At 32.2% G+C, this 24923-nt stretch overlaps 3 protein-coding genes across 6 annotated transcripts; 1 reads left to right on the top strand and 2 right to left on the bottom strand.

Moving 5' to 3' along the window:
• Positions 1–11: 11 nt before the first annotated feature.
• Positions 12–4234, bottom strand: LOC132916716 (uncharacterized). Of its 2 annotated transcripts, XM_060976994.1 has the most exons (4): positions 4027–4234; positions 2469–2548; positions 1123–1473; positions 12–906 (listed from the first exon to the last, which is right to left on the bottom strand). In XM_060976994.1, the coding sequence occupies exons 3-4, from the start codon at positions 1288–1290 to the stop codon at positions 517–519; spliced, it is 558 nt and encodes a 185-aa protein (XP_060832977.1). In that variant the 5' UTR covers positions 1291–1473; positions 2469–2548; positions 4027–4234; the 3' UTR covers positions 12–516. The 2 variants fall into 2 exon arrangements, with proteins under 2 accessions (XP_060832977.1, XP_060832976.1); XM_060976993.1 differs by lacking the exon at positions 2469–2548.
• Positions 4235–4489: 255 nt separating this feature from the next.
• Positions 4490–23550, top strand: LOC132916720 (dynein axonemal heavy chain 6). Its single transcript, XM_060976999.1, has 62 exons — positions 4490–6042; positions 6131–6215; positions 6288–6416; positions 6505–6680; positions 6757–6898; positions 6988–7227; positions 7442–7598; positions 7692–7794; positions 7898–8081; positions 8142–8311; positions 8396–8797; positions 8864–9095; positions 9170–9319; positions 9388–9516; positions 9608–10288; positions 10360–10506; positions 10569–10745; positions 10839–11147; positions 11303–11413; positions 11493–11629; positions 11714–11904; positions 11986–12101; positions 12197–12342; positions 12399–12544; positions 12625–12757; positions 12841–13057; positions 13129–13263; positions 13402–13587; positions 13667–13868; positions 13951–14132; positions 14207–14430; positions 14519–14727; positions 14803–15058; positions 15136–15327; positions 15405–15629; positions 15715–15970; positions 16044–16234; positions 16322–16494; positions 16608–16791; positions 16927–17098; positions 17182–17343; positions 17470–17646; positions 17727–17923; positions 17983–18228; positions 18323–18560; positions 18639–18941; positions 19023–19208; positions 19314–19486; positions 19590–19950; positions 20028–20261; positions 20340–20480; positions 20551–20741; positions 20822–21267; positions 21356–21556; positions 21638–21736; positions 21824–21966; positions 22048–22218; positions 22287–22466; positions 22609–22704; positions 22762–22962; positions 23048–23165; positions 23250–23550. The coding sequence occupies exons 1-62, from the start codon at positions 5882–5884 to the stop codon at positions 23477–23479; spliced, it is 12252 nt and encodes a 4083-aa protein (XP_060832982.1). The 5' UTR covers positions 4490–5881; the 3' UTR covers positions 23480–23550.
• On the bottom strand, positions 22722–24646 carry LOC132916713 (nurim homolog). 3 transcript variants are annotated; one of them, XM_060976984.1, is made up of 5 exons: positions 24494–24646; positions 23894–24374; positions 23584–23812; positions 23304–23414; positions 22722–22951 (listed from the first exon to the last, which is right to left on the bottom strand). In XM_060976984.1, exons 1-3 carry the CDS (start codon positions 24627–24629, stop codon positions 23689–23691), a joined length of 741 nt encoding a protein of 246 aa, XP_060832967.1. In that variant the 5' UTR covers positions 24630–24646; the 3' UTR covers positions 22722–22951; positions 23304–23414; positions 23584–23688. The 3 variants fall into 3 exon arrangements, with proteins under 3 accessions (XP_060832967.1, XP_060832966.1, XP_060832965.1); XM_060976983.1 differs by having other exon boundaries at positions 23073–23414; XM_060976982.1 differs by having other exon boundaries at positions 22722–23414.
• Between the last annotated feature and the right edge of the window lie 277 nt (positions 24647–24923).

Raw genomic sequence — 24923 nt, forward strand, 5'->3', positions numbered from 1 at the left:
AACATAAAAGATTAAAGATTATATAACGCTTTATTGTTTCCATAACAAATGACAAAATTCATGTAGATCATAGTATACAAAATATTTACTCGAACGTGCCTTAAAAAGAGTAACTTATTTTTTTTTATATTTATAGAATAAACTTTAAATACTTTTTTAAAGAAAAGGTAATGCGATAATTATTTCCTTCCATCATTGTAATTTTAACGTGTAACAATAATAATTATAAATTTGTATGGGTACATTATTAGTTTTAGTATATACTATACATATCTCCAATATAAAACTTTTTTCCTGCACCGTTGTTATATTTAATTTTTTGTATTTTGGTTAGTAAATTCAATTAATTTACGACAATAAAATCTAAGTGAAAAGAAATCGCAAATAAATTTGTCACCTCTTTAACATAAAAATATAATACGATATGTTCTTATCAAGGTGGGCTGGAATGTTTTGTTTTTCGCTTTTTTTTTCCATTTGAAGTTCTATATTCTTCAGTATTCTAAGCCAAAAATTTCACGTTACCACTCTTTTCATATAATTGCATTGTCGCAAGAACTTGTGCATTCGTATTTGCTGCATTTTTCCAACACGGTTCATGCACGTTTCATTTTGGCATAGTGCGCAAAATTCAGATGATATTCCGTGAAATGGAGAACGGAAATAAACGTTGGCATCCTTTAACGTTTTATTTTTATGATGAGCCCAAATGTGCAACGACATCTCAAGGAACATTAATACAGGCAAGAACCAGCAGAAACATAGAACAGCAAGGAAGAACACACAAACTGGGTTTACTTGACCAAACGTTGTTCCAGCAGAAACTGGCTCTAAGTCCATTAGATTCTCACTCTTTTTTAAGGTGGCATCCTTAATTGACAACGTTTCCTTCACTTCTTTCGGAATCTAGAGAATTTTTATTAATTAATCTTAATTACATCCTCGGTATCATGCAAGAAACTTCTACAATATAATTAAAAATTTCAATTTCAGATTTTCACAATTTCCTTCGATTATTTACATAATGTATCAAATTATGTAATTTACATCCATAGACTCATTACGATTTCATAATTCTACCATTTCAGCATGTGTTTTATGGTAATCATTTATAATCATTACCTGGAAGCGTATTCTTCGACTTTTAGTAGTTTCTATTCCAACTATGTTGATCTCCGGTTCTCCCGTCTCGGCATTATTTATCGAACTAACGAGTCGTCGAATCTCACAGTCGGAATCTGGAAGACTAATACTCTCACCAGTTTCTTCATCAACGTAGATTCGATCCATTTCCTCGTTAATGTTAGGATATCAAAGAATGCGCGTAAAAACGTATTCGTTGTAGTCCCGTATTTGGTGAGCAGAGTCTAATGTATTCGGATATATGCTCAGGTCCTCGAGGTCACTTCCCGGATACAAAGCTTTGCTCGATTTTTTTATTCTAATGATTAGATAACTTGGTGAAAGTGTTTTCTGAAACAGATTAAATGATCCAATAGCCCGATTAAATATTTATTATTATTTTTATTAAATAACCCAATTTGATAATAATAATATATAATATTAATAATTAATATGTCCATTTTATTTTTGTTACTACTGTTCAATGACCTTGTTAAATGACGAACAAATAAATTAACAACTCTTTAATTTTTAACGAGAAAAAAAAATATCTTGTAGTTAAATATATAGAAAAAGTAATTGAACGTATCAATTGAAACATACATAAAATCTATTGTCCCACTCTAGTATGCTATAAACTGAATGGATTCTATCCTATTAAACTATATTGATATGTATTCACACTTCGCTACGTTTAAAAACATACAATGGTCAAATCAAATATCATCAATCAATTGAGAAGATATGAACAGTTTTTCAAAGGATATGTAATATTTCTCAATTATTAAAACAATTTTATTTTGTTATACTTCGAGATAATTGAAATTATGTATATATTACAAGGAATTCTATTCATAAATGTAGTACCAATTATAGATGGAACGTATGATAAATTGTAAGAACAATACCTAATTAATTGCCTTGAGCGCGCGAAGCATAAACTTTGATTTTTATCGTATCTACTGTATTTTCGAAGACATAACATCGCAATTTAATAACACTTGAACAATGAAAAATGTTTTAAAAACTATTTACTACTCTTAAAATATTACACTTATTATTAATCTCAATTTCTCATTGCATCTAAGGACTTAATTAATACGAACAAGTGTCGAATAAAATCATCATTGAGATAGTGAAGGTTAACGACAATAACACGTCACAGAGTGCTCGCGAAGTTTGAAATATTACAAATAACCTTACGGAACACTGAGTTAATCGACGTGCAACAGTTTAAAAGGTAGAATATTGCAGCGATGACAAGCCATGCTTGGAACTTTTGTATAAAATCGAACAGATTATATATTTATATCATGCTATTTTTGTATGTAATAGTAATTATGTACTTGTTTAGGAAGACCAGCTATTAGAACTGCTGTCGTCGTCCACGTCTTGAAAACATGTACTCCAAGTAAAACCGCATTTTCTACAAGAATTTGCCACAACTGTACAAAAATACTCAAGCATACAGCACATATTGCGATATATTGTATATTATATATATCATTATATATATCAAATCTCAAATTTGATCTGCCATTTGTAGGTTAATTGTTTTGCCATTTTACACGAATGAAGTTTTTCAATTAGACAAAAATATCGTTATCAATCGTTTGTTATTTAAAATATCACTTTACATACAATAAAATATCACTTGCATTTTAAATACTACAACGATAACGAAAAATGTTATGATTAAAGCCAAAAAATAAAATGCCTAAAGCCGTTAAAAATCGAAGCAAACATCTTACATTTCAGTATCTTAAATTTTCGTCAAGGGCTAATCTTCAAATGTAATCTCATGTAATCGCGAATAAAGATTAGACATAGGCTTAATGACAGGATTTTAATACATTGTACGAAGACTCTTTATAAGACTCGTATCATATTTCTAATTTCGTTTAATTTGCGATAAAATTGCAAAATCTGTAATTAACTCGTAACTTGTTACGAAGTAAGGAATCATTTTATTGTCAAAAGGAAAAAATCGTGCTTACGAACGAAAGAAACTGTTGGTAACATTGAAAGGTAACACGCAAACCTTTTACTAACATTGGATTAAAAATACCGAGTGTTTCTTTAGAGAATATTCCAGATATAGAGTATATGGTAGCTGTGCATACTAATAGCAGTGAGCTATAATTGCATAGAGATTGACATGCTATATAGTTGGAATTTACGAACAAGATTCATTTAAATCTTCAAAATTTACATTTAAACATTGTATTGTTTAACAATAATATAAATTATAGAATGTTATCGTAATCCCACTTATTATTTATAATGATTTGTGAGTGATAATTGTTCCTCAATTAATATTTGTTGTTCATAATAATCTAAAAGTCGACAATATGATTTATGGATGCTATGTTACTGCTAACAACGTATTAACGAGCAAATATATTTTGCATACAAAAAAAAAAAGGTTAACTGCAAATCGAACACCCAAAGAAATAAACAAAGGCAATAATATAAAAAGTGTTTTAAATGTTTGATTAAATTACTAGAAGTGTGGTATTAATGGATTTGATTCATTAATGAATTCATCAAATATAAAGTGTAATGGATGTATATATAAAAACTAAATTATATGTATAGCTTTTTAGATAAATAATCATAATACGAAGGTATTAATCTACATATATAAAATTCTATCCAAATAAATAAGATAGTAAAATATGTATTCCTGTAAATTACAATTGCCAAGAAAAATATATTTTTATTCGCATAAAACATGAAAAATCCAGAATGTTTAACAATATATCAATCTGAGAAACAGTAATTTAAAAAAACAAAAAACAAAAAAAAAAAAATTAAATTCAGTAACACACATATATACAGGTGCTACAACGATAATAAATGTGTACATTCGTTGCTAACGTAATAGATACATAATTGACTTACGATTTTGTGAGGATTTACGTTCCACGGAAGAAATTTTACACTTCGACATTACGTGAATTTGCACTATATCGGAAAACAAGATTAAAATTTACGTAAATAAGATTATAATAGCAATAAAATATAACATATTGTAACGACGACAGCACTAACGCACATACAATTCCTCACGCATCTCTGATTCAACTGAAGGTGTTCGCCATGCCATGATAACCTGTAACTATGTAAATTGAAGATGGCCGTGCTTACCAATCACAGAAGAGTCGCTAGCATAATAGACATATATTTCAATATTAGTTTTCCATGGTTTTTTTTTCATAATAGTGAAGGTAATTTCTTTCATGTTTTATTCTGATAATTAACGATATGTTATTTAAAATTCATAGAGAGTTAACATAAATTTGCAGTGACGTAATAAAAAGATGGCAGATCTATACTTGAAGCTTTTAAAGTGAAAAATTTATTGCAGGGTATACTATATACAGGGTGGGATAGAAATCGTAGTACGACCGGGTAAGAAGTGATTCTGCATAAATAAACAAGAAAATAATTTAATGTTACGTTTCTTCATCCGTGGCTCCGTTTACGCGAAAATCGAGATTGAAAATTTGATAAGCATACTTAAATTTGGCTAAGTCCGGACTGAACAAGAGTAGATGATCAGAAGTTTAAACTACATGTGAAAATCAAAAAGGTAGAGTAGCATTTTTTCATAAGATGCTTCGTTTTCCTATATTAGGCCAATTCGTAATTAAATATGTTTAAATCTTATTTTCTTGAAAACGAGGCCTTAAGCAGGAAAATATTATTTTACATTTTTGATCGATTTTCGCACGTAGAATATTCTCCTGATGATTGTTTCCTCGTATCTAGTCGGTTCAAACCAAGTTCAAACCCATTATTTGACAAATTTTTAAAGTAGATTTTCTCAGAAACGAAGGATCGTCATACGAAGAAATTTTATTTCGTATTTTCGACTTTTTTTCATGTACTCTTTAAATTTGTTTCGATGAAATGTACGATTTTGTCACTACCTGTGAAAATAACGATACATTATCAAAGTATTTGATATATACATTTCTCCGATATAAAAAATTTGTCAAATATTCATTTTACATTCATATAAGAACTATAAATGTAATGTAATGTCAATAATAACGAGTTCGTAATGTTCATATAGATAAACCTTCGTCATCGTTAATAACAGGCATAGATATAGACCGTGTATCTTACGCATATAGGATTTTATGTCACGTGAGTTGGAATACTGACCTTGAAAAAATATAGAAATTTTGTTGTATCCTCTAGTATTTATAGCGATAAGTTCGTGCTGTACTTAACGTAACCGCCGACGTACTTAACGTAATATAACATATTCGCCCAAGTCAATAAGATCAGTAGTCGTAAAGCGATTCTTTTCCATGACGTTACATTAACGAGAACATGTCACATATTATGAATCATCCATTAATTAAAACTTAATATACTTTTTTATTACATCTTAACGGAAGTAATTAATATTGTCTTTTAAGAAGTAATAAAAGTAACTTCAATGACATCTATATTAAGAAGAAGCATAATTAAAGCTTTGTTAGATTTGTATATTTAATAAATAGTTGATAGTTAATTTATACTTAAGCTCTACTATATACGATAAATGTAACAGTCAATAAAGCTAATGTTTTCTAGTATTGATAAGTTATGATACCATTATTGCGAAAATATATACGATTGCAACATAAACGTGAAAATAGAGGGAGTTGGAAATTTTCTCTTATTTAGTTTTCTTTGTTTAATCGATACGTGAACGATGAGAAGTCAAACGTTTTAACTATGATATTTGCTAGCGAGTAAGAAAATGGATAGAAACGATAAACATAAATCAAGTGAAGAAAATATGCCAGATGTTTCCTCATTTAAAGAATCGGAGAAGAATTCTGGATTATTTACCGTGTTCCAGTCTTCTGCGAATAAATTACCCTTTAAATTGTGTCAACAACCTCCACGTAGTTACAAAACGTATATGAATATTTGAAATTCAATTAAAATTTTATGAAAATTTGTTATTCTATATAATAAGATATATTTTGTGGAAATTTTGATACAGAAGGAAAGATGAAATTCCGTTTTTTATACCACATAAGAAGTTGCTCGAAAAGATCGAGTACAAACCGGAAATTCGAGAACCGCTGGTAAGGATTTATATAAGTTTTTATATTTAATTAATCGTTATTCGTAGATATTTATGAACAATATTTCTGTAGACCGGTTTTAGCGCCCAACAAGAAAAAATTAGGAAACAGATCCACAAACCACGTATTTCATTAACAAAAGTAGAAGAGAAGAAGATATTAACAAAGGACGTCACATCGGATACAGGCATAAGTTGCATTGCAAATTTTATAGCTTATCTCCTAACTTTATTTGCAACGAATATTTCTATTAATTGGTCATTTTTGCGAAATAGGTGTTGAATCAAAGGAAACAATTTCGTGGGCTTTTCAAAAATATAAAAAGGAAACAGATTTTGATGCTCCTAGGTTTATCGATCAGTTAGAGTTAATTCGACAATTACGAGAGGATCCCAAAGTAGGATTTTTTTATATGATTTACGCTGTGGGTCGATCTTCGAAATATTTTACGCCTTACGCTTTAAAGTGAATAGTTCTTTTGTGTTTCTGGTCACGGAACACTTTCAGAAACGCATGGATAATTCCCAATAATACTTTTTAGGGTTGTTCAGTATAAGGATGTAGGTAAAATTTATATGACCATCAGTGCCAGTGGTGTAACTCAGTATAGTCCAGACGAAATGAGTTTTACTCCTATCGAACATTGGGAAAGAGAATACATTTTTTACTTAAAATTATTGAAAGTATACATTTGTCTTCTGAATCTTTTTTATTTATTCTATAACCGAACGTTTTTCTCATTTTTCGATATTTTTACGATTTATATTTCTAGATAAGGACATTCATTATGTTTCGAATGTGGAAAGCTTTGTACGTTTGGAAAAAGTCAGTTAGTTATAAGAAATTCGTTATGGCAAAGAATTATTTAAAAGAAAATCTGTTTGTATCGGATTCGATTCTTAGTAAGGCACTGTTAGAAATTAAATCAATGTGCTCGATTTTCCTTGATTCGAGTTTCTTTGACAACTCTATTCTTGAGAAGATGTTACTTTTTTATTTTGTAGAAAAACAGGTATGTATCGACTGTTTTAAAAAAAGATTTCTTTAAGAAAAGTATCATATACACTAGGATGGTATTAGGTATAGATGATTGATTATTTTGAACAGATAAGATTTTATACAGATGGAAAACGTTAATATCGAAAACAAAAGCCATCCTGATATATGTATACGTATGCGTGTATCTGTAATAAATATCATATAATCTTTCAAATATTTATTTACAGTTTACAAAACTAGAACTGCTTAGAAATAAGTTAGATGAGTTTAGAAGATTAGCAATAGATATTGTAAATAATGCTTGCCTCGGTGCTTTATTAAAGGCTGGATATACTCCCGATGATTCCAATATAACAATAGAGCAAACTGCATATGGAAAACTTGGTAGTATTTTGGAAGGGGCATGTAGATGTTTTATATTTTCTCCCATTACTTAGAATGTATTTTCTAATCTTATATAATTTGCCGCCGTAACAGGTGAATTCGGCGTTGCGAAATTCAAAATGCCGAAAGATGGTATTCTTAAAATGAGTTACATCGAACAAGCACGAAAGAGAGAAAAGTGTTACAGATTGTCTTGGTAAGCCATTGTTAAAAAATGATAGTAAAGTTTTCATTAATATTTTATCCTTCGTACATATGGAAAATAAATTTTGGCGATGAAAAACTATTTTATTATTCAGCTTCATTCATTTGGTTGATTATATGCAAACAAATATGATGCACGATCTTTTATTAAATACCTATCGAGAATTTATAGAACTCTTAAAGATTTATACGGAATTTTTACCGAATGATGAATCAATAGATAACGATATAATTGATCTTCCGTTAAAAGAAAATCGCCCACCATCGCATCGTATTCAGGTATAAAACATGATTGTTATTAAGGGTAGTATGTAAGTATTTAAAAAGATTGTTTTTTAGTTGCCATATTGGGTCGTGGATTTGCTTATTTTACCAACTTCAGAAATTGTAATGGATCCGTCCGAAAGTATTTTCCTTTTCGTAATAAGAACTATACAAACTATGTGGGAGGAGAACTTATATGCTATTAAACCTTTGCTGTCCGATCCCTTCTTCCATTCTTTCACGAGGTACAAACGCTAGCTTTTATAGAAGTAATTTATGAAATAGTTTCTTCAAATCGTAAGGTTTTATATTTCGTACATTTATTCGAGGCCCATGATCAATCATAAGATAGAAGAGCGTATTTGCGGTTACCCTCCAGAAGTTCAGAAAGTCTTGGAACAAGATCCGATCACACTAGCTTTTAAGACGGAATTGAAGGAAATTTTTGAGAAGAATTTAGCCGCGATAAAACGTTATTGCCAACGATTCAATCAGATCAAACAGTTTTATTACGAAGACATGACGTTTGACGAAAATATTATCCGAGACAATCGAGATGTTAAATTATTTCGAGAATGGAGCATTCGTTATAAGAAAGAAGTAGATCTGATCAACAAAGTAGTCGATTTTCAGCCATTCGGTCTCTTTTTTATTCAACTTGAACGATTTAAAAGCGCTGCTGAAACTGCTCCCAGAGGGAAATTAAGTGTTATTGAAGCTGTTATGCCTGGGTAAATGTAAAGATATTTTTACGTCATTGTACAGTGTATAGTATTGGTTCTAACACACGCTATTAGACTAGGAAAAAGTCGAGTTGACGCTTTATTAACGCAAGCGAGTGACGCTATCAATTACCTGGAAACAGTTCCTGTGACAACTAAAGAATATGTTGCATACATAAAGTTTGTAGACCAAGCTCAACAAAATGTAGATGACATGGAATCTCAGTTGGATTACGTGAAAGAGCTGTACGATACAATGGAAGAATTTGCTTTTCCTATACCGTCGATGGACATGGCAAATTATTTGGTAACGACCAAATGATTTTACAATCCTCTTACAGATATGTAACATTAACAAAAACTTTGTATTTGCGAAAACAGGGTATTGGAAGTCATTTTACTAGTTTGCGATTAGTCGTAGAAAATAGATTAGAAGAGAGGCCAAAGCTAATAAACAAATTCGATGCTCAACTTCAGAAGGATATCACAGCATTGAACGAAGAAATATCAGAAATTCACGATGAAATAATGGTACGATCTGACTAAACATATCTTTCGCAATCTCTGTTTTACTATTATCTATTTTATCGCTTTTACAGCAACCTTGGCTATTGGATTATGAAAGCGACGTTGACGCCTGTTTGAATACTTTGAAAGAACTTGATAAACGACTAGCAGCCTGTGCAACTAAGGCGGAAGAATACCGTGCTCATCAAAGAACATTCAAGGTATCGCGTCAAGTTACAAAATTTTATTAGCTTCCTGTAGTGGAATACATTATACAATTGATAATATTTTATTTTTTTTCATCTCAAAAAGCTCGAACAAACGAGGTTCGACAGTTTAGATCAAGTAATGAACGAATTGAAGTTACGTACTTTATTATGGGAAAGCTTAACTTCTTGGGAATATGCTATTCATGAATGGTATACCGCCGAGTTCGATACCTTAGACGTCGAAGAGATCACTGCGGTTACAATGCGTACCATGAAACACATAATTCAGTTAGAGAGAGGCTTACCACCGAATAAAATTGTACCGAACTTGAAGGAGAATGTTGAATTAATAAGAAATAAGTTACCAATCCTTGGTTACTTGAGAAATCCAGACTTAAAAGATAGACATTGGGAGAAGATTGAGGCAATATTGAACTATACTTTCAAACCCGATGAGAAGAAAACTTGGACTCGAATGAAAGAGCTCGGTGCTTTCTTGAAACCTCAGGAATTAATGGAAGTTGCTGCCGCGGCAAGCTCCGAAGCTAACTTAGAAAATATGTTAAAGAAAGTCATAGATACATGGGAAGATCTTAAATTTATTATTGTACCCTACAGAGAGGGAAAAGATGTTTTCATCATAGGTAGTCTCGAAGAAATTCAGACCGCAATGGACGAAAGTAACATTAATTTACAAACTATCAACGCATCTCGTCACGTCGGTCCCATTCGACCTGTGGTCAAAGAATGGGTAGAAAAATTGGATTTATTTACGGTTACCTTGGTACGAATATCATTTTAAATATGATAGAATTTTCAGATATCTAGCTAATTTATGAGATATGTTTGATGTAGGAAGCGTGGCAATACTTGCAACAGCAATGGTTGTATCTGGAAGCAATATTTTCAGCTCCGGACATTCAGCGACAGTTACCTATGGAAGCAAAACTTTTTATTGAGGTTGACAGATTTTGGAAGGATCTTATGAGACGGACTCATAAGGTTTGCCGCTAATTTCATCAATTCGATTGATAACGTTTGATTGCGACATCGAACATTTTTAGGCGCCTTTGGCTATGCCAGCTTGCACACAACCAGGATTATTAGAACAATTTGAGGAGAATAACCGAATGTTAGACGAAGTAATGAAATGTTTGGAAGCATATCTTGAGACGAAACGGGTAGCGTTCCCAAGATTCTTCTTCTTATCTAACGACGAACTTTTAGAAATTTTAGCTCAGGTATCGATGAAACAAAGGAAAAGTTAAAAGTATTAATCAACATTATGTTTCACATTGAAACGCTTTACTAAAATACCAACTATTGTACGGTAGACAAAGAATCCACATGCGGTACAAAGACATTTGCAGAAATGCTTTGATGCGATATACAGACTGGAATTTGCAATGAAAGAAAATGAATTCGGTGAACTAGTACTAACGACAGATATAGTTTCTATGATCTCACCGGAAGGTGAAAAAGTTCCGCTTGGAAAAGGTTTGAGAGCAAGAGGTAATGTCGAAGATTGGCTAGGTCGAGTCGAGGAAGCTATGTTTTCGACATTAAGGAGAAGAATGAAAGAAGGAATAAAAGACTTGGCTGAGAAAGGGCGAGAGCAATTTCTGTATATGCATCCTTCTCAGGTTACATGTTTTATTTCTTCAGTAATTTACAATAAGTCTTGCTTCGAAATATTTTTTACGACGCGAACTTCTTACTGAAAATAAAAGTAAAATAAGGCGTAAAATAAAATATGATTAATAAAATTATGTACTTGTTTTTTTCTTACCTTCCCCAGATAATCCTCGCTGTATGCCAAATATTCTGGACTCGAGATATCCACATTATCTTAGATTCTACTGAGAATGTGATTGAGAAGATGAAAGCGTTCGAACAGAAATGTTTCGCAGTTCAGTATACCTATGTGTCTTTGTAAAACTTAGATTAAAAATTTCTATGAGACAACCTTTCCTTTTGCTATATTATAGGATTTAAATGAATTGGCGACAATGGTAAGGAAAGAATTGCCACAATTGATACGCGATGTTATAATTAATTTGGTAACGATAGATGTGCACGCCAGAGACATCGTTACGACTTTGGTTGAAAATAGAGTAATGTCAAGGTGAAAATTGAAACGTAACAATTTTTTAGTTCAAAGAACCATATGTTAGAACCATTTTCCAACAACCGATTACTTATATCATAGTACAAGCTTTGATTGGCTAAAAGCGTTACGTTATTACTGGGATGAAGAACTCGACAATTGTTTAACACGTATGAGTAACTCTAAATATCTTTACGGGTATGAATATCTCGGTGCTCAAAAGAGGCTTGTCATAACTCCTCTAACGGATAAATGTTATTTGTGCCTTATGGGCGCTCTTCAGTTAGATTTAGGTATTAATGAATATTAAAGCAGAATTGCACGTTATCTTTTCAAAAAATTGAGGATAAGTATTTACAAATATTATTCAATAGGTGGTGCTCCTGCAGGACCTGCAGGTACTGGGAAAACAGAGACGACGAAGGATTTAGCCAAAGCAGTCGCTGTTCAGTGCGTTGTGTTCAATTGTTCGGAAGGACTCGATTATAGAGTACGCCAAATATTATCGCTTATTCATTTTCGTGGCAGTCGCTTGAAAATTGAAACAACTAAAGATAATTACAACGGGAAAATTGCGTGCCACAGATGATGGGTAGATTCTTTTCTGGTCTGGCAACTTCTGGAGCCTGGTGCTGTTTTGACGAATTTAATAGAATAGATATAGAAGTGCTTTCCGTAATAGCTCAGCAACTAATTACTATCAGAAATGCTAAAATTGCTAGAGCCACCGAGTAAGTTGTTTCAGTTGTAATAATTGAATAAATCTAAATGTCCTTTTACTTTTTAGATTCATGTTCGAAGGAAGAATGATCAAATTGGTGATGTCTTGCGCAACTTTCATCACTATGAATCCAGGATATGCTGGTCGTACGGAATTACCAGATAATTTAAAAGCACTGTTCCGACCATTCGCTATGATGGTTCCAGATTATAGTACGATTATACTAGTAATATAGTAAACTCCTGTTAATATAGATATTTTTAAACGATACTAAATTAGTGTCTTTTCGTAGAACTTATTGCTGAAGTTACGCTATATTCAGAAGGATTCGAATCGTCAAAATCGTTATCGCAAAAAATGACTCTGATGTATACACTTAGCAGCGAACAACTTTCCCAGCAGGATCATTATGATTTCGGAATGAGGTATCTATTAATGTTGTTGCAATTTCAATAGCTATATGTTGTTTACTGTCGATTAACATCGAATTATTTCCCTATTTCTAAAGGGCTGTAAAAAGCGTGTTGGTAATGGCAGGTAGTCTTAAACGAAATAATCCTGATAAACCAGAGGACGTTGTTTTAATTAGAGCCTTGCGCGAGAGCAATATACCGAAGTTTTTACGCGATGACGCTGAACTGTTCGAAGGTATCGTAGGAGATCTCTTTCCAGGCATTGAAATTCCGGAAGAAGAATACGGTATCCTACGGGACACAGCTATCGAAGTAATTTATAATTAATGATGTTTGTAATTACATCCATATAAGAAACCCCAAACATAACATAATTTTTATAGATAATGAAAGAAGCCGGTTTACAGCCAGAAGCTTGCATTTTGAAGAAAATTACTCAACTGCATGAATGTTTGCAAGTAAGACATGGAGTGATGTTAGTTGGTCCAACTGGCTCTGGAAAAACGACAGTTCTGAGAGTAGGTCGAATAATAGCTCACTTTTTTATATTGTAAATGGTATAATTTTTCTCAAGGTATTATTTTTATTTTTTTATATTATATATTACTTTTTTTTAACAAACACAAGAGCTATTAAATAACAGCTTTTTATTTCAGACTCTTGCAAATACTTACAGTCGACTGTATGAAATGGCTATACCTGGAACGTGTTATCAGCCAGTTCACGTGTATCTAATCAATCCGAAAGCAGTTACGATCGGTGAATTATATGGAAAAGTAGATATAATGACCAACGAATGGCAAGATGGTTTAATCGGCTTTACAGTTCGTCACGCATGTTCCGTTAGTAGGAATCTTAGCCCGAGTAAAAGCAAAGGAATGCTTTTACGAAATTTTAATAAATCTCATTTTCATTGTTCAGTTTACCACGGAAGATCATCAATGGATTGTGTGCGATGGACCTGTCGATGCCGTATGGATAGAAAATATGAACACCGTGTTAGATGATAATAAAATGTTGTGTCTGGCTAATTCTGAAAGAATTAAATTCACTCCTTATATGCGTATGTTATTCGAAGTTATGGATCTTGCCCAGGCATCGCCTGCTACCGTCAGTCGTTGTGGTTCGAAGACCAGCATTCTATCATTTATTTAATCACCGATTTTATCTTTACGTGTTGTAACTTTTAATTTTTATATTTTAAGGAATGGTGTATGTCGATCCTACAGAGTTAAAGTGGATGCCTTACGTGAAGTCATGGTTAGACACACTTCCTGATGCTATCGTAAGAAACGAACATCGATTACAGATCATCGAACTCTTCGAAAAATATTTCGAAGAAGGATTAATATTCTGCATGAAAAATTGTGTCTGCCCAATTCTACAGGTACACAATTTGTCTCGTCTTACACAACGATCGAAACATAATTTTTCCAACATCGTCGTTCCATCTATCAATAGGTTGATATTAGTAAAGCAAGCATGACTTGTTCGATATTGGAATATATTTTAAACGAACCAGATGCGATAGAAAGAACTACGGAAAAGGCGCGAATTAGAACATTTTTAGCTCAGTCATTTGTCTTTGCCTACCTTTGGGCCGTTGGCGGTAACGTTAACGACGCCTCTCGAAGCGTGTTCGAGGCTTTTGTGAGAAAACAATTTGAAGATGATGAAGATACATTGTACAATCTCAAAATTAAATAGCGTTTGTATTCTTTTTTTCTATACATATAATAACATACTATTCTCCTGTTTTGTTTCGATATGCAGTTTGCCGTCGATAGATTTATGGGAGATTTATGTAAACGTACAACAACATCGATTGGATTCTTGGACGGATATCATGCCACAATTTATATATGACAATGAAGTGCCATTTTTCGATATTCTAGTACCAACTGTCGATACTGTACGATTTGGTTACTTAATGAAGAAATTAGTCGGAATAAATAAACCGGTATTCTTTACCGGAGATACTGGTTAGCTGTATTTAACGACCTTTATATTTTCTCTCCTTAACGATTTATAATTCTAATAGAAGGGATAATTTATAGGAGTTGGTAAATCGGTAATAACGAAAGTTGTTTTAAATAATTTGGAAGATAGTCAGCTCTGGGTACCGATAAATTTGATCTTCTCTGCTCAAACAAGCAGTGGCAGAACGCAAGAGATTTTAGAACTAAAATTGGAAAGAAGGAAAAGAACCGTGCTGGGAGCACCCATTGGGAAAAGAGTGTGTGTATTTGTCGACGATGTCAATATGCCAAAATTAGATACATATGGGTCCCAACCACCGATCGAGCTGTTACGGTACTTTAATTATATTATTATATTTATTATTATATTTCTTTCAACATAAAATTATTCATAATTGTCGAATGGCATAGACAATTACTAGATTTCCATGGTATGTACGATAAAGAGAAGTTGTTCTGGAAGCATATAGAAGACGTTGTTTTCACCGTTGCATGCGCTCCTCCTGGAGGAGGTAGAAATCCATTAACACCGAGATTTGTGAGACATTTTGCCATGCTATTTATCCCAGCCCCTATAGAACTCTCTCTGAAAGGGATTTTCAAGTAAACCCTTTCCAACAGGAAATTCTTTATATCATATAAAATTGTTTCACGCACGACATAAAACGAATTCCTTTTAGGGCAATTATGAACGGATTTCTGGAAGATTTTGTAGAGTCTGTTAAACAAATTGGCGATAGAATAGTAAATGCAGCAGTCGATGTTTACCAAGGAATAGCTACGGATCTTTTGCCGACGCCAGAAAAAAGTCATTACATCTTTAATTTACGGGATTTGTCGAAATGTATACAAGGTATCATGCAAGTTGACGCGGCGGTCATTAAACAACCCATCGAAATGTACAGGTATAATCGTCACACTGTAACAGCCATGACGTCTGTTAGTATTTTGTAATGAAAAGAAGAGGATAAAAATATTTGTATTCTTTAGGCTTTTTTATCACGAATGTCTTCGTGTTTTCCATGACCGACTGATCAACGTTCAGGATAAGAGCTATTTCTTTAAACTTCTAAACAACATATGTGTCAACGCATTCGGTATGGAAGTGATGCGGCTTCCGGATGAAGAAATTATCGAAAAACCACCGATACTATTATTTGGTGACTTCATGTCCTTCGGAGCAGCAAAGGAACAACGAATTTACGAAGAGCTTACGGAAATTTCAAAAGTTAGAAGAACTTTGGAGGTAATCACTATACTTCGCTCATGTTAGTACCAATTTGATTTCCCTGGATCATATCTTTAAATATATATCACAGGATTATTTGGAAGATTATCGTTTCTCTGTGGGAAAAGACATGAGAATTATTTTCTTCATGGATGCTATAGAACACATCTGCAGGCTTGCAAGAATTCTTCGTTCTGAAAGAGGCAATGGCCTTTTGATCGGAGTCGGTGGAATGGGAAAGCAAAGTCTGACAAGATTAGCATCTCATTTAAATGGTTATAAGTCTGTACCAACATTAACTATTCAATGACACAAATTATTTCTATCGAAATGATCAAAGAATCTACCACAACTGTCAAATGTTTTAAGATGTTATCAAATAGAAGTTACGCGTACGTACGATAAAAATTCATGGCACGAAGATCTTCGCCGATTTTATTTCGAGCCAGGTACCGAGGCTAAACATACAACATTTTTATTCACCGATACTCAGATTGTGCTAGAAGAATTTTTAGAAGACATCAATAATACACTTAATACAGGTAGCTTTAATACAGTCCTGATGCGTTTTCCAAATAATATTACCGCCAAAAAAGTTATTCGACTGTTTGAATAACTTTAATCTGTAATAACCGTCGACAAACATTCTTTTCAGGCGAAGTACCAAACTTGTACGAAGCAGATGAACTTGAGAAAGTTATCATAGCTACCAGGCCTGCCGCGAAACAAGCAGGGATTCACGAAGGAAACAGAGACGCAATTTATCAATATTTCATTGGGAGAGTTAGAAATCAACTTCACTTAATGATCTGTATGAGTCCTATAGGCGACTCTTTTAGGTCTGTTCTTTAAAATATCAATTATTCTTTGTATGTATATGATAACTGACCTCTCTCTCCTTTACTTATTACTGAAGGCATTGATTATATTTTATAATCTTTTATCATATAGATTATATTTTATTATCTTCATAGACATCGCTGTCGTATGTTTCCTTCATTGGTAAATTGTTGCACCATTGATTGGTTTACGAAGTGGCCGGATGATGCCCTTTTATCGGTAGCAGAAAGTTCATTAGTCACAATCGTTCCAAAGGATTCGGGAAAGCTTACTAACCTTAGTACCATGTGCGTCTTGATCCATGAGGTATCGTTTGCCATTATAGTAGATTCACCATAAAATAGCATTGGAAAGTATGAGGTTTGAAAGAAAATCATGTAAAATTATAGAGCGTAGAAGAAGTAACAGCTCGATTCTTCATAGAAATGCGTCGAAGATATTATACCACACCGAGCAGTTATTTAGAACTTTTAAAGCTATTTCAAACAACTTTAGGAAGGAAGAAGAAAGAAATAGAGTTGCTGAAAAGTAAAATTGCCAATGGACTCAACGTAAATACTATATAATCCCATATTCCTTCGAATGATAAAATGCTTTCTTTGAAAGAATGTAACTTCACTAACATTTATAATACAATTAAGTGGATATTAAATTGATTAATACAATTACTTGGATAGAAACTGCGAGAAACCAATGAGATGGTTGGCGTAATGAAGGAACAATTGATAATTCTTGCCCCAAAGCTCAAAGCAAGTACCGACGAAGTATCGAATCTGGTGAGAATCCTTGCGAAGCAGCAAATCGAATGTGACAAAGTGAAGTATGTCGTAATGGCTGAAGAAGAAGTAGCAAAAGTACGAGTAACAAATGAAGAAAAGAAAATTTAACGAATAGATGATCTTATTTATCGAGTATATAATTTTATCTTTATCAGGCGAAAGCCGAAGAAACGGCGGCTTTAGAAGCTGATGCTAGGCAAGACTTGGAAGCAGCAATGCCTGCTTTACTGGAAGCTCAGAAAGCATTAGAAGCTTTAAATAAAAGTGATATTAATGAAATTCGCGTATTTCATAAACCACCTCACCTAGTGCGTTTTGTCATGGAAGCAGTAAATTTACTGTTGGGTGAAAAGTGAGTTTCATAGGATCTATGAAAGTAATACTACTAGTTACGTTACATTTTTATCTTAGGACAGATTGGCCAACCGCAAAATTAGTCTTGGGTGACATACATTTTCTTGATCGCTTAATGGCTTATCCTAAGGACGACATAAGCGATAAACTTTTAGAAAAGTTGCAAGAATATGTCCAACATCCAGAATTTCGACCAGATTTAGTGGCTAGACAAAGTAAAGCGTGTAGATCGATGTGCATCTGGGTGAGAGCAATGGATGGATATGCTAAAATCTACAGGGTGGTCGAACCAAAGCGACAAAGGTAGATTATTTCTTCATAGTTCTTAAGAAAACAAAATAGATAATTCTCATAACGCATGGGACACGAGGAACTGTAATAATGATTAATTACACAGATTGCACAAAGCTGAAGAAGAATTGCGAGAGATAGAAGAAGTTCTTGCTTTGAAACAGCAAGAACTCGTTACGGTGGAAAATAAGATCAAGGAGTTGCAAAAGCAATACGATTCAGCAATAGAAAATTTAAACAAATTAGAAGCTGAAATGGAATTAGCGGAAACAAGATTGAATAGATCTGGACGATTGACATCTGCGTTGGTGGATGAACGAGTTCGATGGGAAGAATTAACGCGCGTACGATAAAAAGTTGAACTCAGAAAACATAACATGATGAATTATTATCAATTTTCTTTTCATGTTATAAATATTCAGGATTTTGACAAACAAATTGTCAACTTGACTGGCGATACATTGGTAGCTGCTGGAGCCCTTGCTTACCTGGGTGCTTTTACAAATGAGTACAGAGAGGAATTAATACAAACTTGGTTATCCAGTTGCAAAGACTACGATATTAAAACTACAGAGAACTATAGTCTCATTGCAATATTAGTTGATGCTTATGAAATTCGTCTTTGGAATACGTATGGTTTACCACGAGACAAAGTTAGCACAGAAAATGCAATCTTTGTAACGCAAGCTAGTCGTTGGCCTTTAATGATTGATCCCCAAGAGCAAGTAATTGCAGCAACTTTTCTAATATGTTTTAAGTTATTCGAATCTAATATCGTTTCCTAGCAATATTCTATTTGCATTAAGGCAAATAGGTGGATACGGAACATGGAACAAGAAAACAATTTAAAAATATGCAAGCTAACGGATATACATTTAATGAGGATACTAGAAGCGTCCATAAGGCTTGGAACTCCTGTATTAATTCAAGAAGTAGGAGAAGTATTGGACCCAAGTTTGGAACCTATTCTACTTAAACAAATCTTTATTTTAGTAAATACGATACATCATCTATTTTAAAACAATTCAGATATCTTTAAATGGTTTAAGTTATATGAGATAACAATTATATTAATATCATTTGTTACGATTATATAGGGTGGTAGGACATTGATACGATTTGGCGATATAGACGTCGAGTATGACAGTAATTTCAAATTATACATTACGACGAAAATCGCGAATCCTCATTATTTACCAGAGATCTGTATTAAAGTAACAATAGTTAACTTTACCGTAACTGTGGCAGGCCTCGAAGAACAGATACTCGCGTATGTACATTGTTTTTAGTAGTATTAATCCAGTAACACATTTTTAATCACGTAACACGTATATTCAATCTCAAAATCCCCTACCTCGTTAAACTTTACTCAGAGATGTGGTACGTCTCGAAAGACCAGATTTGGAAACAATGAGGAATGATTTAATAATAAAAATCAACGCGGACAAAGGTCAATTGCAAAGTATCGAAGACAGAATATTGACATTGTTATACGGTGCAGGTGATGATATTTTGGACAATGAAGACTTAATAGAAACCTTAAATGACAGTAAAGAAACTTCTGCAATTATTGCAACGAGATTAATTGAAAGTGAAGCGACTGAGAAAAAGATCTCAGTTGCGCGTGAAAAATATCGATCTGTTGCGAATCGTGGATCAGTCTTGTATTTCGTAGTGGCAAACCTTGCAAACATAGATCCCATGTACCAATTTTCGTTAAAGTACTTCAGTCAAGTAATTAATTGCACGATATATTTTCGAGTCTGCAAATATATAATTCGATATTGTAACATTCTTCGACATTTTATTAGTTATTTAACACGGTAATTGAAACTACCGAAAAAGAGGCTGATTTGCAGCGGCGTTTGCAGACCTTATTGAATGAAATAACATTAGCTATCTACACAAATGTTTCGCGAGGTCTATTTGAGAAACACAAGTTGGTATTTAGTTTCATGCTCAATATTGCAGTACATATAAATGAGCAGATCGTGTCTCAGACGCAATGGAATTTTATGTTGCGAGGGCCAACACGAATTGTAGTGGTAAGTTATGTCTTCCATGATTTATTTACGTAACTCGTAAATGATATTTTTCGATCGATTTGTAAATGTTTCAAATAGGAAGAAATTCCAAATTATCCATCTTTAACGCCTAAAATGTGGACTTCGATTAATTATTTAGCTAGTACGTTTAAAAAATTTAAAGATGTTTTAAATGATGCATTTAAGAAGATTCCGTTAACTCTTGGATATTTTAAGGAGGTAATATATCATTTTTATATTCTGATTTTTATTTCCATTATGAATATAGTTTTACTTCTTCTTTTTGTAGGAAATTAATATAATCCCTACCAATCAAACAATCGCTATGAAAAATTGGAATGAGATATTAACCGACATTGAAAAATTAATGTTGATAAAATCATTGAAGGAGGAAGTATTAATTTTTGCAATCACAGCCTACGTATCGAACAATTTAGGGCCAAAATTTGTAGAATCACCTATGGCAACATTGCAACTTTTGTACGTATAAAGAAGTTATATGTTCCACATCGCATTACTTCGTAATTATACAGATTGAATTTTTTATCGAAAATTTTCAGATTTGCAGATACGTCAAATAAAATACCATTGATCTTCATACTTACAACTGGATCAGATCCCTTCAGTGCTTTTCAAAAATTCGCACATGATATGGGTTTTTCCGATAGATGTGATTCCATTTCTTTAGGTCAAGGCCAAGGTCCTATTGCAGAAGGACATCTACGAGCAGGTACCATCGAAGGTAGATGGGTGTTTTTACAGAATTGTCATCTAGCTGTATCGTGGATGATCAACATGGAGCAACTTATATTGGAGATTGCTGAAGAACCAGAGGGAATAATTCATAATGACTTCCGATTATTTCTGAGTTCGATGCCGAGTGCTGCTTTTCCAGTTTCCGTTCTTCAAAATTCCGTAAAAGTTACAAATGAGCCGCCAAAAGGACTGAAGGCCAATATCAAGAGAGCATTACATGAATTGGATGAAGAATATTTTGAACATCATCGTAAGAAAGAATTCCTTATATTAATATCCGAAACGCAAAATATATATTTAATTCTAATGAATTTAGGATTTCTTCTTTTCGTGTACAGATTTAGGCGAAAGCTGGCGCCGAGTTATATTCGGAATTTGCTTTTTCCACGCAATTATTCAGGAACGAAAAAAATTTGGACCCCTAGGATGGAATATTCTGTATGAATTTAACGACAGCGACAGAGAATGTTGTTTGCTAAATTTGAAATTATTTTGTGTTCAAGGTCGTATACATTGGAATGCATTAATATACACTACAGGTGTGTAAAACATATTTCAAATTTATTTCTTTTGTTAGGAAGGATCAAATACATTAAACATTCACTATATATTCAATTTAGGTGAAATTACTTATGGGGGTAGGGTTACAGACAGTTGGGATTTAAGATGTATGAAAACGATCTTAGCTATTTTCTTTTCTCCTAAATCTTTGGATATCAGTGAGTAACTTAAAGACAAATTGTTATTAAAAATAACTTACAATATCTATAACTATTAATATATATTATTATTATAAATAATCACAGATTATGTCTATTCGCCATCTGGGAAGTATTATTGTCCTGTTTACAATACCCTGCAAGAGTATCAAGATTTTGTAGAAACCTTTCCTATAATTGACGATCCAGAAATTTTTGGAATGCATGAAAATGCAAATATTGCTTATCAGGTAATCAAAGACAGTCAAGTTAGGAACAGGAAAGACTTTACATCCTTGTGATAAATTAAAATATTTGTATAATTATATTAGTTAAAAGAAGCACAATTTGTACTAAATACCATTTTGGAAGTACAACCACAAGAATCTATCACGGATCAAGATAAATCTAGTTCAGATGTAGCATATGAAATTGCTGACATGATAAAGGATAAAATTCAATTGCAAATAGATATTACAAAATGTAACCCAGAGCACTTAAAAGTAATCGACAATGTTCACTTTATGCTACTATTAATTATAAAACAGATGTCATTATGAAATTATTACAGAGAGATTCAATGGGAAGACTTCCATCCTTAAGTACTGTTCTTGTTCACGAAGTTGATAGGTATAATATACTTCTGAAGAAGATACATATATCAATAGAAAATTTACAACGTGCCATCAAAGGTTTTGTTGTTATGTCTGAGGAATTAGAAAACGTCTTTGTGGCTCTTGTCAATAATCAGGTTTTATAATAATTTTCGACCTATTAAATTTTTGTCAAAGAATATTTTCGGTGGTGTAATTGATATTAATATCTTTAAATTATTCTTATAAATTTTTCTTAATATTATATTATTAATAGTTATTATATATTATACAAATTAGGTACCACAAATGTGGCATAATGTAAATGTCTATCCATCATTAAAAACCTTAGGAAGCTGGATAAGGAACTTAGAGCTAAGGATTGACTTCATTCAAGTAAAAAGATTGTAAAATATAAAAAATAACCAGTTTAGTAAGTATTATACATTACAGATTTGGTTGATTGATATAAAGCCAATTTCTTTTTGGATTTCGGGTTTATCCTTTCCGCAAGGATTTTTAACTGGCATGTTACAAACATGTGCTAGAAAGTATAATATTCCTATAGACCACCTAAAGTTGGATTTTATTGCTACCAAAGTTGTTCTTGATCAAGAAGATATTGAAATAGAGCACAAAAAGGCTGAAAAGGAGGTTTGATCATTATAAATATTTTACCACAATTAAATATTATGCAACAAAAGAATGATTCATTCAGATAATTGATATAATATATTAGGTAATACAAGTATATAAAAACTTACAAGTACCAGAAGATGGAGTTTTAATACATGGGTTATTTATTGATGCTGGTAGATGGGATTTTGGATCCATGCATTTAGTAGATGCAAATATAGGTAAAAAATTTGAAAAAATTTCAGAAAATATTACTCTTTAAATAATATATCATGCATGAAAGGCAAATAAATGATCTATTTTAGGTGAAATGAATCCATCTCTTCCAGTTTTACATATAAATCCAGTATTAGAATTACCAAAAGATGATTCAAGATATATTTGCCCTTTGTATAAAACAGCAGTTCGAGCAGGTGTATTATCCACAACTGGACATAGTACTAATTTTGTTGTTGCAGTTCTACTCGCTTCTGAAAAAGAACAATCATACTGGATTTTAAAAGGAACGGCTCTTTTGATTGAAATTGTAAATTAAATTTCCTATGTCATAACAGATATACTAATTAATGATTGAGATGTAATAATTAAAAACATAAATTTAAGTAATTCTATATATTTATATTTATGTTATATACATACTTTACAATATAAAGCTTTTAAACTAATGTTAGAACGACTGAATATATAACTTAATTGTAATGAACACAAAAGTCGATAAAGCAAACTAGTATGTATAAGTGAAAATCAGAATAATTCTCTTTGTTTTCTCTTCACAAGATTAGCATGATAATTGTAATCTTCCTTGTCAATAGTCCACATTAAGGTCATGTAAATTGAGAGTATCAAAGCCAATAATAATCGGTCTAATCTATAGAATATTAAAAACCAGTTATTTATTTACTACAGACAGTTTGAGTACTATAATATTGATATCTTGAATATGCCTTACGTCATATGAGGATACACCCATAAAATAATAAGAAATCCTGTAAAACTTGGATGTCTCATGTGTGAGTAATAACGTAACAATTCTTTTGACTTCATTAGCATAGGACTTGGTCTAAATGAAAACTTATAATATACTTGTTTTATTCCAACTAATTCAGATATATCCATCATCAAACATCCACTATAAATTATTGACCAAGCCAATACATGTAAAGCAGTAAATGTAAACCACAAAATATTATTAAAAGAGATATTAACATTCCATAATGCAATAGATGAAATAGTTTGCCATTTATTAAATAATAAATGAAGAGTCATAGCACTAGCAACATTATAAATACTTCTTTCCATATAATCCATATGTAATTTGCAAAATAAATATTTCACAATATCACTTGCCATAAGTGAATGTTGGAACATGAAAGTACTTAATAGAGACATGTTTATTATTAGCAACCATAATACAGACTCTGTATCTTCATCTGTAACATAATTTTGTAAAATAAAATATGAATTACAAACATAAATTGTTATGTACCCTATTGTTTGTTCAATCGACAAAATTAAAATATTACTAATTCTTCCTGTTGTTATTATTTACCTTTTTCTGACGAAGTAATCGTTTCTTTATCTTTATTCGACACATTCGATAAAAAATATGTCAAATTACATAAAATATAAAAGGTGTATAAAAAACAAATAGTACAAACAACAACACTAATACATTTTACAAACATTTTTATAAATAACTAATATTTACTTAAGATAATGTATAATTATTTTACATTCTAATCATTATAAACTTAACAATTGCACACGAATATAATCTGACAATAATATCTTGATCAAAATTTGCACTTGTTTACAAATATACGGAGTTGTAGAGAATTTATAATTATCATTAAATTTATAAAAACTAGATACGAATCTTTGTTTAAACTATCAAAGAGACATCTAGATTATTTCCTGGCGCGAATTCATATTATTTCAAAATACTTGTCATTTACATTAGGCGTGTTATAATATATAGG

The sequence above is a fragment of the Bombus pascuorum genome, chromosome 2 (assembly GCF_905332965.1).
Source record: "Bombus pascuorum chromosome 2, iyBomPasc1.1, whole genome shotgun sequence".
Classification (NCBI taxonomy): Eukaryota; Metazoa; Arthropoda; class Insecta; order Hymenoptera; family Apidae; genus Bombus; species Bombus pascuorum.

What these genes read in the sequence shown, in the direction of transcription:
- LOC132916716 (XM_060976993.1), bottom strand. Translation starts at nt 1,290, where the DNA reads ATGGATCGAATCTACGTTGATGAAGAAACTGGTGAGAGTATTAGTCTT. An exon ending in GTCGAAGAATACGCTTCCAG is followed by an intron (nt 907 to 1,122) that starts GTAATGATTATA and finishes AAAATTCTCTAG; the next exon opens with ATTCCGAAAGAAGTGAAGGA.
- LOC132916720 (XM_060976999.1), top strand. Translation starts at nt 5,882, where the DNA reads ATGGATAGAAACGATAAACATAAATCAAGTGAAGAAAATATGCCAGAT. An exon ending in TCGAACAGAAATGTTTCGCA is followed by an intron (nt 11,414 to 11,492) that starts GTTCAGTATACC and finishes GCTATATTATAG; the next exon opens with GATTTAAATGAATTGGCGAC. An exon ending in GAAGATGATGAAGATACATT is followed by an intron (nt 14,431 to 14,518) that starts GTACAATCTCAA and finishes TTCGATATGCAG; the next exon opens with TTTGCCGTCGATAGATTTAT.
- LOC132916713 (XM_060976984.1), bottom strand. Translation starts at nt 24,629, where the DNA reads ATGTTTGTAAAATGTATTAGTGTTGTTGTTTGTACTATTTGTTTTTTA. An exon ending in GATTACTTCGTCAGAAAAAG is followed by an intron (nt 24,375 to 24,493) that starts GTAAATAATAAC and finishes ATTATGTTACAG; the next exon opens with ATGAAGATACAGAGTCTGTA. An exon ending in TGGGTGTATCCTCATATGAC is followed by an intron (nt 23,813 to 23,893) that starts GTAAGGCATATT and finishes AATATTCTATAG; the next exon opens with ATTAGACCGATTATTATTGG.